Source organism: Oncorhynchus kisutch, unplaced genomic scaffold, assembly GCF_002021735.2.
Source record: "Oncorhynchus kisutch isolate 150728-3 unplaced genomic scaffold, Okis_V2 scaffold3972, whole genome shotgun sequence".
Lineage (NCBI taxonomy): Eukaryota > Metazoa > Chordata > Actinopteri > Salmoniformes > Salmonidae > Oncorhynchus > Oncorhynchus kisutch.
The window spans coordinates 87,996-101,838 of NW_022265917.1; the positions used below are offsets into that span (position 1 = coordinate 87,996).

General features: G+C 43.2%; 1 protein-coding gene across 1 annotated transcript; it reads left to right on the plus strand.

Moving 5' to 3' along the window:
- The first annotated feature begins 652 nt into the window (after positions 1-652).
- LOC116372939 (adhesion G protein-coupled receptor F5-like) lies at positions 653-2,637 on the plus strand. Its single transcript, XM_031821426.1, has 4 exons — positions 653-863; positions 1,719-1,777; positions 1,998-2,131; positions 2,456-2,637. The coding sequence occupies exons 1-4, from the start codon at positions 765-767 to the stop codon at positions 2,557-2,559; spliced, it is 396 nt and encodes a 131-aa protein (XP_031677286.1). The 5' UTR covers positions 653-764; the 3' UTR covers positions 2,560-2,637.
- Positions 2,638-13,843: the final 11,206 nt, after the last annotated feature.

Here is a 13,843-nt window from a genome sequence, read left to right on the forward strand (position 1 = left end):
CTGTCCCCACCTCCACTCAGACAGCAGCTGTCCCCACCTCCACTCAGACAGCAGCTGTCCCCACCTCCACTCAGACAGCAGCTGTCCCCACCTCCACTCAGACAGCAGCTGTCCCCACCACCACTCAGACACCAGCTGTCACCACCTCCACTCAGACAGCAGCTGTCACCACCTCCACTCAGACACCAGCTGTCACCACCACCACTCCAGCAGCTGTCACCACCACCCCTCCTCCAGCAGCTGTTACCACCACCACCACCACTCCAGCAGCTGTTACCACCACCACTCCTCCAGCAGCTGTTACCACCACCACTCCTCCAGCAGCTGTTACCACCACCACCACCACTCCAGCAGCTGTTACCACTACCACCACTCCAGCAGCTGTTACCACCACCACTCCTCCAGCAGCTGTTACCACCACCACCACTCCAGCAGCTGTTACCACCACCACTCCTCCAGCAGCTGTTACCACCACCACCCCTCCAGCAGCTGTTACCACCACCACCACCACTCCAGCAGCTGTTACCACCACCACTCCTCCAGCAGCTGTTACCACCACCACCACTCCAGCAGCTGGTACCACCACCACCCCTCCAGCAGCTGGTACCACCACCACCCCTCCAGCAGCTGTTACTACCACCACCACTCCAGCAGCTGGTACCACAACCACTCCTCCAGCAGCTGTCACCACCACCGCAGCTTCGGCAACAACCACTTCCGCTTCTGTTGCATCAACTGACCCTCCATCTTCTAGTGAAGGAACAATGAGTCTTCAGTTCCGTCTCAACCAGACGTTCAACTCAGATCTTTCCAACCCTTCCTCTTCAGGGTTCAAGACTCTGGCTGCCAAAGTGACCTCTGAGGTAAGTATCGGGTGATTCCACGCCAGCGTAGGTAGGAGGCATGTACAGGTAGGATAATATTTCTGGTAGCTCAGATTCTCACACAGAAACTTCAATGGGAGGAAGGCTGGTTACTTTTGTATCACAAACCATTTTTTGGAAAACCATGATGTAAGTCAGGCCCTTTATAGACCTGCATCTCAGTGCTAGAGGTGTCACTACAGACCCTGGTTCGATTCCTGCTGTTCGATTCCTGGCTGTATCACAGTGGTCTAAGGCACTGCATCTCAGTGCTAGAGGCATCACTAGAGATGGGGGAAAACCATGATGTAAGTCAGGCCCTTTATAGACCTGCATCTCAGTGCTAGAGGTGTCACTACAGACCCTGGTTCGATTCCTGCTGTTCGATTCCTGGCTGTATCACAGTGGTCTAAGGCACTGCATCTCAGTGCTAGAGGTGTCTGTACATGCCTCCCGTAAAACCCTATCATCAGTTATCCTGTACATGCCTCCTGTAAAACCCTATCATCAGTTATCCTGTACATGCCTCCTGTAAAACCCTATCATCAGTTATCCTGTACATGCCTCCTGTAAAACCCTATCATCAGTTATCCTGTCCATGCCTCCTGTTAAAACCCTATCATCAGTTATCCTGTACATGCCTCCTGTAAAACCCTATCATCAGTTATTCTGTACATGCCTCCTGTAAAACCCTATCTTAACTTAACATCAGTTGTCAGTACATGCCAAGTCAAAAAGGTTACTATTGAGAGGTCTATTTACTATGAAAGAACGAAACCAAAGCTTCTATTAATGCCGTCAAGGACCCTGTTTTCATTGAACCTTTCATTATCCTATGTTAAACTTTCAACGCAGGTGAAAAAGGTTTTTGCTAAGACCCCAGGCTTCCGTCGTTCCATTGTCAACTCATTCAGGTAAGGGTGTGAATTCTCATTACTGATTGACTAGGTTTCTGTTCTACCTTCTGTTATTTGTACTACTACATTGATGTTGATTACTTCATCGTTGGGTTTAAGGCTTGCAAGAAACGGCATTTCACTGCACTTGTGGACATGACATTAAAACTTTGACGATTCTGTTGATGATGATAATGATATCTGAGGGTGGTCCATTTTCTCTCCTTCTCCTGAGTAGGAGTGGATCTGTAGTTACCGACATGACCCTCGTGTTCGACAACCAAACTTCGGTTCCCAGCTCAAGCAACTCACAGGCAATTCTCACCAGCAGTTCCACCTCCCTGAACATTCTATCAGGCAGCATCATTTTTGGTAGGTATTCACCGCCAGGGGTGGATTGGCCATCTGGCATTTCTGGCAAATGCCCAGATGGGCTGGTCCATTTTCAGCCCAGTGGGCCTGTCTAATGTGTTTTTTTGGGGGGGAAAAACAGTATAATTATCTGGCTAATAATTTGGGGCAAAAAATGAGCCAATGTGTTAGAAATGCCAGGGCCGCTTTCTGGTCCCAGTCTGCCCCTGTTTCACTGTCACCGTACGCATCTATACGAGCAAAGTCAACATTTGAACAGAAACATGAAAAGACAATCCACTTTTGTAATTTACTGAACAATATCTGTTTTTCCTACTTTTTCAGGGTCATCAACCACATCAGGAAGTGCTCCCCGACCCACTTCCTTCTCTCTGGCTGCCTTGCCTCTCAGTTTGGCTCTATTAATGGTACAGCTGCTGGCTAGCTAATAGCCTGGGACATAGCTGCTGTGGCTCTGCTAGCTGGTAGGCTAGCTAATAGCCTGTGACATAGCTGCTGTGGCTCTGCTAGCTACTAGGCTAGCTAATAGCCGGGGGCATAGCTGCTGTGGCTCTGCTAGCTGCTGGCTAACCAATAGCCTGGGGCATAGCTGCTGTGGCTCTGCTAGCTGGTAGGCTAGCTAATAGCCTGGGGCATAGCTGCTGTGGCTCTGGTAGCTGGTAGGCTAGCTAATAGCCTGGGGCATAGCTGCTGTGGCATTGGTTTAACCAATCAACAGTTTCTCATAGATACAGCCTTAAAGCTAGAATCCTTAGTTGCTACACCCATTTTTTTTACTTCTGAATTAATTATATGTACCCATTGATTCTAGAAGAATATAACATATGAATACCTCATGAGTTTAGCTCAACTGTCGTACCCCATCAGAACCCAAAATATAAGCTTGTTTTACCCCAATGTTTCTAAACAATGCAAACAAACACTGTACAGCTTTAAAACATGATTAAAACTATAATTATGAAATCATGGAGGGTCAGTCCTGGCATCCATAGCTCTGTCTCTGAATTTGAGAGTGGTCACATTTTATTACCAAACAAAACAGAGAGCAGGTGTTCATTTGTTATTGTCTCAGTTAATAAGGACTCTAGCTTTAAGATGCATTACCTGCTTAAAGCACAAATTTAATTTGAGAGTTATTATTTCTATACCACTGTCTCGTTCTGAACTTCTAATGCCAGTGGGTGTGGCTTCGTGACAACGATCAAGAGGAGCTGCTCACCGATTGGACAGCTCCAATGCAGTGACACCCAGACCAGCATATGCATGTGTGGTTAGAACTGATTTGATTGAAGTGAGGCCCTTATCTTTCAAATTACTATTATTTAACACGTAACCATATAACAGACAAAAATTTATTATTATTAATTTGCACCAGGTACAACGCAACTTGCACACTATTTATCAGTGTTTTTTTTTTTACAAAAAACCCTGAAGAAATTACAAAAAACCTTTCCTACAATTTGTTTGCTTTTAAAAACTTTAAAAATATATATATATGTATTTTTGATGTTTTATTTGATCATATTTCCCCCTTTAATTATTAACTGATGTAACTATAGATACTATGTAGCTGTTACTATATTTACAATTAAAATTCACCGGGATGGTATTTACTTTGAGTGATTTTGGGCAATGAAAACGTGGACCACTTCAATGTTTTAAAACTGTTGTAGAGCCTCGGCTGGTTTGTACTTGTCTTGTTATTATTAAATCTAATATATTATGGAACACTCGTAGAATATAGATTTGTCCTTTTTTTCATTACTGGTTGAATATAATGACATTTTGGGTCAAATGTAATGACATCTCAATATCCTTCTCGGGGTACATCTCAATAATCTAGTCTAATATCCTTCTAGGGGTACATCTCAATAATCTAGTCTAATATCCTTCTAGGGGTACATCTCAATAATCTGGTCTAATATCCTTCTAGGGGTACATCTCAATAATCTAGTCTAATATCCTTCTAGGGGTACATCTCAATAATCTAGTCTAATCTCCTTCTAGGGGGACATCTCAATAATCTAGTCTAATATCCTTCTAGGGGTACATCTCAATAATCTAGTCTAATATCCTTCTAGGGGTACATCTCAATAATCTAGTCTAATCTCCTTCTAGGGGGACATCTCAATAATCTAGTCTAATATCCTTCTAGGGGTACATCTCAATAATCTAGTCTAATCTCCTTCTAGGGGGACATCTCAATAATCTGGTCTAATATCCTTCTAGGGGTACATCTCAATAATCTAGTCTAATATCCTTCTAGGGGTGCATCTCTATAGTGTAATCTAATATCCTTCTAGGGGTACATCTCAATAGTGTTAGTTTTGTTTCCTCCTAGCGGTGCATCACAATTGCCGAACTAGACTGACCCAAATCTAGTGGCAGCATTAGTAAGACAGACAACATACTATTGAGAATCCCCTACACTACACTAGAGACAATCAACCCGAGACTACACTAGAGACTATTGAGACTCACCCCTAGACTACACTACTGACCATCGACACTCACCCCGAGACTACACTAGAGACTATTGAGAATCAACCCTAGACTACACTAGAGACTATTGACACTCACCCCGAGACTACAATAGAGACACTCACCCCGAGACTACACTAGAGACAATCACCCCGAGACTACACTAGAGACTATTGAGACTCACCCCGAGACTACACTAGAGACTATTGACACTCACCCCGAGACTACACTAGAGACTATTGACACTCACCCCGAGACTACACTAGAGACTATTGACACTCACCCCGAGACTACACTAGAGACACTCACCCCGAGACTACACTAGAGATTAATGAGACTCACCTCTACACTATACTAGAGACTATTGAAACTCACCCCTAGGCTACACTAGACCATTGAGACTCACCCCTAGACTACACTAGACCATTGAGACTCACCCCTAGGCTTAACCAGACCATTGAGACTCGCCCCTAGGCTACACTAGAGACTATCGAGACTCACCCCTAGACTAAACCAGACCATTGAGACACGCCCCTAGGCTACACTAGAGACTATTGAGACTCACCCCTAGACTACACTAGAGACTATTGAGACTCACCCCTAGACTACACTATTGAGACTAACCCATAGACTACACTAGAGACGAATGACACTCACCCCGAGACTACATGAGAAACTTATGAGACCCACCCCTAGACTACACTAGAGACTATTGAGATTCAACCCCTAGACAACACTAGAGACTATTGAGACTAACCCATAGACTACACTAGAGACTATTGAGACTCACCCCTAGACAACACTAGAGACTATTGAGACTAACCCATAGACTACAACTAGAGACGAATGACACTCATCCCTAGACTACACTAGAGACTATTGAGACTCAACCCCTGGACTACATGAGAGACTAATGAGACTCAACCCTAGACTACACTAGAGACTATTGAGACTCAACCCATGGACTACACTAGAGACTATTGAGATTCAACCCCTGGACTACACTAGAGACTATTGAGATTCAACCCCTGGACTACACTAGAGACTATTGAGATTCAACCCCTGCACCAGAGACAATTTCTTGAATTTCTTGAATTGTTCAACACTTTTTTGGTTACTATATGATTCCATATGTGTTATTTCATAGTTTTGAGGTCTTCACTATTATTCTACAATGTAGAAAATAGTAAAAATAAAGAAAAACCCTGGAATGAGTAGGTGTGTCCACACTTTTGACTGGTCGAGTCACTGATGTGATCTTCCTGTCTGGGTTGCCCCCCCCCCCCCTTGGGTTGTGCCGTGGCGGAGATCTTTGTGGGCTATACTCGGCCTTGTCTCAGGATGGTAAGTTGGTGGTTGAAGAAATCCCTCTAGTGGTGTGGGGGCTGTGCTTTGGCAAAGTGGGTGGGGTTATATCCTTCCTGTTTGGCCCTGTCCGGGGGTGTCCTCGGATGGGGCCACAGTCTCTCCTGACCCCTCCTGTCTCAGCCTCCAGTATTTATGCTGCAGTAGTTTATGTGTCAGGGGGCTAGGGTCAGTTTGTTATATCTGGAGTACTTCTCCTGTCCTATTCGGTGTCCTGTGTGAATCTAAGTGTGCGTTCTCTAATTCTCTCTTTCACTCTTTCTTTCTCTCGGAGGACCTGAGCCCTAGGACCATGCCTCAGGACTACCTGACATGATGACTCCTTGCTGTCCCCAGTCCACCTGGCCGTGCTGCTGCTCCAGTTTCAACTGTTCTGCCTTATTATTATTCGACCATGCTGGTCATTTATGAACATTTGAACATCTTGGCCATGTTCTAATCTCCACCCGGCACAGCCAGAAGAGGACTGGCCACCCCACATAGCCTGGTTCCTCTCTAGGTTTCTTCCTAGATTTTGGCCTTTCTAGGGAGTTTTTCCTAGCCACCGTGCTTCTACACCTGCAGTGCTTGCTGTTTGGGGTTTTTAGGCTGGGTTTCTGTACAGCACTTTGAGATATCAGCTGATGTACGAAGGGCTATATAAATACATTTGATTTGATTTGATACTGTAAATACACACACATACACACGCAAAACACTCATATACACACATCTTATATACACACACTCACATATGATTTATTTTATTTCACCTTTATTTAACCAGGTAGGATAGTTGAGAACAAGTTCTCATTTGCAACTGCGACCTGGCCAAGATAAAGCAAAGCAGTGTGACACAGACAACAACACAGAGTTACACATGGAATAAACAAGTCAATAACACAATAAACAAGTCAATGACACAATAGAGAAAAGAAAGTCTATATACAGTGTGTGCAAAAGGCATGAGGAGGTAGGCAATAAATAGGCCATAGGAGCGAATAATTACAGATTAACACTGGAGTGATAAATGAGCAGATGGTCATGTGCAAGTAGAGATACTGGTGTGCTATTTACAGATGGACTATGTACAGCTGCAGTGATCGGTTAGCTGCTCAGATAGTGTGTGGATGAGGTAGGTAGATTGGGTGGGCTATTTACAGATGGACTATGTACAGCTGCAGTGATCGGTTAGCTGCTCAGATAGTGTGTGGATGAGGTAGGTAGATTGGGTGGGCTATTTACAGATGGACTATGTACAGCTGCAGTGATCGGTTAGCTGCTCAGATAGTGTGTGGATGAGGTAGGTAGATTGGGTGGGCTATTTACAGATGGACTATGTACAGCTGCAGTGATCGGTTAGCTGCTCAGATAGTGTGTGGATGAGGTAGGTAGATTGGGTGGGCTATTTACAGATGGACTATGTACAGCTGCAGTGATCGGTTAGCTGCTCAGATAGTGTGTGGATGAGGTAGGTAGATTGGGTGGGCTATTTACAGATGGACTATGTACAGGTGCAGTAATCTGTGAGCTGCTCTGACAGTTGGTGCTTAAAGCTAGTGAGGGAGATAAGTGTTTCCAGTTTCAGAGATTTTTGTAGTTCGTTCCAGTCATTGGCAGCAGAGAACTGGAAGGAGAGGCGGCCAAAGAAAGAATTGGTTTTGGGGGTGACTAGAGAGATATACCTGCTGGAGCGTGTGCTACAGGTGGGAGATGCTATGGTGACCAGCGAGCTGAGATAAGGGGGGACTTTACCTAGCAGGGTCTTGTAGATGACATGGAGCCAGTGGGTTTGGCGACGAGTATGAAGCGAGGGCCAGCCAACGAGAGCGTACAGGTCGCAATGGTGGGTAGTATATGGGGCTTTGGTGATAAAACGGATTGCACTGTGATAGACTGCATCCAATTTGTTGAGTAGGGTATTGGAGGCTATTTTGTAAATGACATCGCCAAAGTCGAGGATTGGTAGGATGGTCAGTTTTACAAGGGTATGTTTGGCAGCATGAGTGAAGGATGCTTTGTTGCGAAATAGGAAGCCAATTCTAGATTTAACTTTGGATTGGAGATGTTTGATATGGGTCTGGAAGGAGAGTTTACAGTCTAACCAGACACCTAAGTATTTGTAGTTGTCCACGTATTCTAAGTCAGAGTCGTCCAGAGTAGTGATGTTGGACAGGAGGGTAGGTGCAGGTAGCGATCGGTTGAAGAGCATGCATTTAGTTTTACTTGTATTTAAGAGCAATTGGAGGCCACGGAAGGAGAGTTGTATGGCATTCTCTCCTCAGCTTATTGAGGGTAGGAAACAACATCTCCACTCCACTGAGTCTTCCAACTCAAACATCAAGTTTGCGGACAACACTACAGTGGTAGGCTTGATTACCAACAACGACGAGACGGCCTACAGGGAGGAGGTGAGGGCCCTCGGAGTGTGGTGTCAGGAAAATAACCTCACACTCAACGTCAACAAAACAAAGGAGATGATCGTGGACTTCAGCAGAAGGAGCCCCCCCCCCCCCATCCACATCGACGAGACAGTAGTGGAGAAGGTGGAAAGTTTCAAGTTCCTCGGCGTACACATCACAGACAAACTGAAATGGTCCACACAGACAGACAGCGTTGTGAAGAAGGCACAACAGCGCCTCTTCAACCTCAGGAGGCAGAAAAAATTGGGCTTGTCACCGAAAACACTCACAAACTTTTACAGAGGCACAATCGAGAGCATCCTGTCGGGCTGTATCACCGCCTGGTACGGCAGCTGCTCCGCCCACAACCGTAAGGCTCTTCAGAGGGTAGTGAGGTCTGCACAACGCATCACCGGGGGCAAACTACCTGCCCTCCAGGACACCTACACCACCCGATGTCACAGGAAGGCCATAAAGATCATCAAGGACAACAACCACCTGAGCCACTGCCTGTTCACACCGCTATCATCCAGAAGGCGAGGTCAGTACAGGTGCATCAAAGCTAGGACCGAGAGACTGAAAAACAGCTTCTATCTCAAGGTCATCAGACTGTTAAACAGCTTCTGTCTCAAGGTCATCAGACTGTTAAACAGCTTCTGTCTCAAGGTCATCAGACTGTTAAACAGCTTCTGTCTCAAGGTCATCAGACTGTTAACCAGCCATCACTAACATTGAGTGGCTGCTGCCAACATACTGACTCAAATCTCTATCTCAAGGCCATCAGACTGTTAACCAGCCATCACTAACATTGAGTGGCTGCTGCCAACACACTGACTCAACTCTCTATCCACTTTAATAATGAAAAATGGGATGTAATAAATGCATCACTAGTCACTTTAAACAATGCCACTTTATATAATGTTTACATACCCTACATTACTCATCTCATATATATACTGTACTCTATACCATCTACTGCATCTTGTTTACATACCCTACATTACTCATCTCATATGTATACTGTACTCTATACCATCTACTGCATCTTGTTTACATACCCTACATTACTCATCTCATATATATACTGTACTCTATACCATCTACTGCATCTTGTTTACATACCCTACATTACTCATCTCATATATACTGTACTCTATACCATCTACTGCATCTTGTTTACATACTCTACATTACTCATCTCATATATACTGTACTCTATACCATCTACTGCATCTTGTTTACATACTCTACATTACTCATCTCATATATACTGTACTCTATACCATCTACTGCATCTTGTTTACATACCCTACATTACTCATCTCATATGTATATACTGTACTCTATACCATCTACTGCATCTTGTTTACATACCCTACATTACTCATCTCATATATATACTGTACTCTATACCATCTACTGCATCTTGTTTACATACCCTACATTACTCATCTCATATATACTGTACTCTATACCATCTACTGCATCTTGTTTACATACTCTACATTACTCATCTCATATATACTGTACTCTATACCATCTACTGCATCTTGTTTACATACTCTACATTACTCATCTCATATATACTGTACTCTATACCATCTACTGCATCTTGTTTACATACCCTACATTACTCATCTCATATGTATATACTGTACTCTATACCATCTACTGCATCTTGTTTACATACCCTACATTACTCATCTCATATATACTGTACTCTATACCATCTACTGCATCTTGCCTATGCCGTTCGGCCATCACTCATCCATATATTTATAGGTACATATTCTTATCCATTCCTTTACACTTGTGTGTATAAGGTAGTAGTTGTGAAATTGTTAGATTACTCGTTGGTTATTACTGCACGGTCGGAACTAGAAGCACAAGCATTTCGCTACACTCGCAATAACATCTGCTAACTATGTGTATGTGACAAATAAAATTTGATTTGATTTGACGTCTCTAGTTTAATTTCTCTCCTCCCCTAGCTCCTTGGTCTCTCTCCTTAACTTATTGATCTCTAGGTTAATTTCTCTCCTTCCCTAGCTCCTTGGTCTCTCTCCTTAGCTTATGTCCCATAATGGCATCATTGTATCTGTCCCATAATGGCATCATTGTATCTGTCCCATAACGGCATCATTGCATCTGTCCCATAATGGCATCATTGTATCTGTCCTATAATGGCATCATTGTATCTGTCCCATAACTGTGTCATAATATCTGTCCCATAATGGCATCATTGTATAGATAGACAAGGCATCATTGTATCTGTCCCATAATGGCATCATTGTATAGATAGACAAGGCATCATTGTATCTGTCCCATAATGGCATCATTGTATAGATAGACAAGGCATCATTGTATCTGTCCCCTAATGGCATCATGGTATCTGTCCCATAACGGCATAATTGTATCTGTCCCAAAACGGCATCATAGTATCTGTCCCATTATGGCATCACTGTATCTGTCCCACAATGGTTTCATATTAACTGTCCCATAATGGCATATTGTATCTGTCCCATAATGGCATCATTGTATCTGACCCATGATGGCATCTTTTTATCTGTCCCATAACGGCATCATTGTATAGATAGACATGGCATCATTGTATCTGTCCCATAATGGCATAAATGTATCTGTCCCATAATGGCATCATTGTATCTGTCCCATAACGGCATCATTGTATCTGTCCCATAATGGCATCATTGTATCTGACCCATGATGGCATCTTTTTATCTGTCCCATAACGGCATCTTTGTATCTGTCCCATAAGATCATATTATCTGTCCCATAACGGCATCATTGTATCTGTCCCATAATGGCATCATTGTATAGATAGACATGGCATCATTGTATCTGTCCCATAATGGCATAAATGTATCTGTCCCATAATGGCATCATTGTATCTGTCCCATAACGGCATCATGGTATCTGTCCCATAATGGCATCATTGTATCTGACCCATGATGGCATCTTTTTATCTGTCCCATAACGGCATCTTTGTATCTGTCCCATAAGATCATATTATCTGTCCCATAACGGCATCATTGTATCTGTCCCATAATGGCATCATTGTATAGATAGACATGGCATCATTGTATCTGTCCCATAACGGCATCACTGTATCTGTCCCATAATGGCATCATTGTATCTGTCCCATGACGGCATCATTTCATCTGTCCCATGATGGCATCATTGTATCTGTCCCATAATGGCATAATTTCATCTGTCCCATAATGACATCATTGTATCTGTCCCATAACGACATCATTGTATCTGTCCCCTAATGGCATGCATGTATCTGTCCATTGTATCTGTCCCATAACGGCATCATGGTATCTGTCCCATAATGGCATCATTGCATCTGTCCCATAACGGCATCATTGTATCTGTCCCATAATGGCATCATTGTATAGATAGACATGGCATCATTGTAGCTGTCCCATAACGGCATCACTGTATCTGTCCCATAACGGCATCATTGTATCTGTCCCATAATGGTATCATTGTATCTGTCCTATAATGGCATCATTGTATAGATAGACATGGCATCATTGTATCTGTCCCATAACGGCATCATTGTATCTGTCCCATAACAGCATCATTTTATCTGTCCCAAAAAGGCATCATTGTATCTGTCCCATAATGGCATCATTGTATAGATAGACATGGCATCATTGTATCTGTCCTATAATGGCATCATGGTATAGATAGACATGGCATCATTTTATCAATCCCACAAGGGCATCAATGTATCTGTCCCATAATGGCGACGCTATTAATAATGGCCACGCCATTGAGGGCATCTCAATTTTGAAGTAGTCCATTTTCTTCTACAACTTCTTCAAAGAGTTGGTAAACAAACTGAAAGGGAGCACACTGCCCCCCGCAGGATGTTGTCTGAACAGGTATAAAGCCAAGGATGCTGATGCTAATGCCACCTGCAATTATGGGACGTTTGCTCAAAAATATAATGAATTGGTCGATCCCTGCTGATGACCCAGATGGAATCATTCCTTAACCCATAGGATGTCTCACCCAGCTGACTACTTCCAAATGGTGAAAGTCCTCAGTGGAGCTGCACATGCTAAAATAGTTTTATGGGCACTAGAGTCCTCTATCTAACTCTATGGTTGGGAAACACCACTTATCTCCTTGTATAGTCTCAATAGTGTAGCCGTAGGGGTGAGATTCAATAGTCTCTAGTGTAGCCTTAGGGGTGAGTCTCAATAGTCTAGTGTCATCTTGTGGTGAGTCTCAACATTCTCTAGTTTAGTCTAGGGGGAGTCTCAATAGTTTATAGTGTAGTTGAGAGGTGAGTCTCAATAGTCTCTAGTGTTGTCTAGGGGTGAGTCTCAATAGTCTCTAGTGGTGAGTCTCAATAGTCTAGTGTAGTCTAGGGTTGAGTCTCAATTGTCTCTAGTGTAGTCTAGGGTTGAGTCTCAATAGTATATAGTTTAGTCAAGGGGTGAGTCTCAACAGTCTCTGGTGTAGTCTAGGGGTGAGTCTCAATAGTCTCTAGTGTAGTCTAGGGGTGAGTCTCAATAGTTTAGTGTAGTCTAGGGGTGAGTCTCAATAGTCTCTAGTGTAGTCTAGGGGTGAGTCTCAATAGTTTAGTGTAGTCTAGGGGTGAGTCTCAATAGTCTCTAGTGTAGTCTAGGGGTAAGTCTCAATAGTCTCTCGTGTAGTCAAGGGGTGAGTTTCATTACTGTTTTGTCTGTTATACTAATGCTGCCACTAGATGGGGTCAGATGGACCTGCAAGTGACATTTTTAATTTGGTATTCTCGTTCAACTATTGAGATGCATCGCTGGGAGGAAACAAAACTAGACTGTTGAGATGTACCGCTAGAAGGATATGAGACTAGATTAATGAGATTTACCCCTAGAAGGATATTAGACTAGATTATTGAGATTTACCCCTAGAAGGATATTAGACCACGTTATTGAGATGTACCCCTAGAAGGATATTAGACTAGATTATTGAGATGTACCCCTAGAAGGATATTAGACTAGATTATTGAGATGTACCCCTAGAAGGATATTAGACCACGTTATTGAGATGTACCCCTAGAAGGATATTAGACCACGTTATTGAGATGTACCCCTAGAAGGATATTAGACCATGTTATTGAGATGTACCCCTAGAAGGATATTAGACTAGATTATTGAGATGTACCCCTAGAAGGAGATTAGACTAGATTATTGAGATGTACCCCTAGAAGGATATTAGACTAGATTATTGAGATGTACCCCTAGAAGGAGATTAGACCACGTTATTGAGATGTACCCCTAGAAGGATATTAGACCAGATTATTGAGATGTACCCCTAGAAGGATATTAGACTAGATTATTGAGATGTACCCCTAGAAGGAGATTAGACCACGTTATTGAGATGTACCCCTAGAAGGATATTGAGATGTCATTATATTCAACCAGTAATGAAAAAAAGGACAAATCTATATTCTACGAGTGTTCCATAA

Bases quoted from the DNA above. Each gene is read 5' to 3' on its own strand.
- LOC116372939 (XM_031821426.1), top strand. From the start codon at position 765: ATGAGTCTTCAGTTCCGTCTCAACCAGACGTTCAACTCAGATCTTTCC. The intron at 864-1,718 runs GTAAGTATCGGG...CTTTCAACGCAG, and splicing joins CTGCCAAAGTGACCTCTGAG to GTGAAAAAGGTTTTTGCTAA. The intron at 1,778-1,997 runs GTAAGGGTGTGA...TCTCCTGAGTAG, and splicing joins TCCATTGTCAACTCATTCAG to GAGTGGATCTGTAGTTACCG.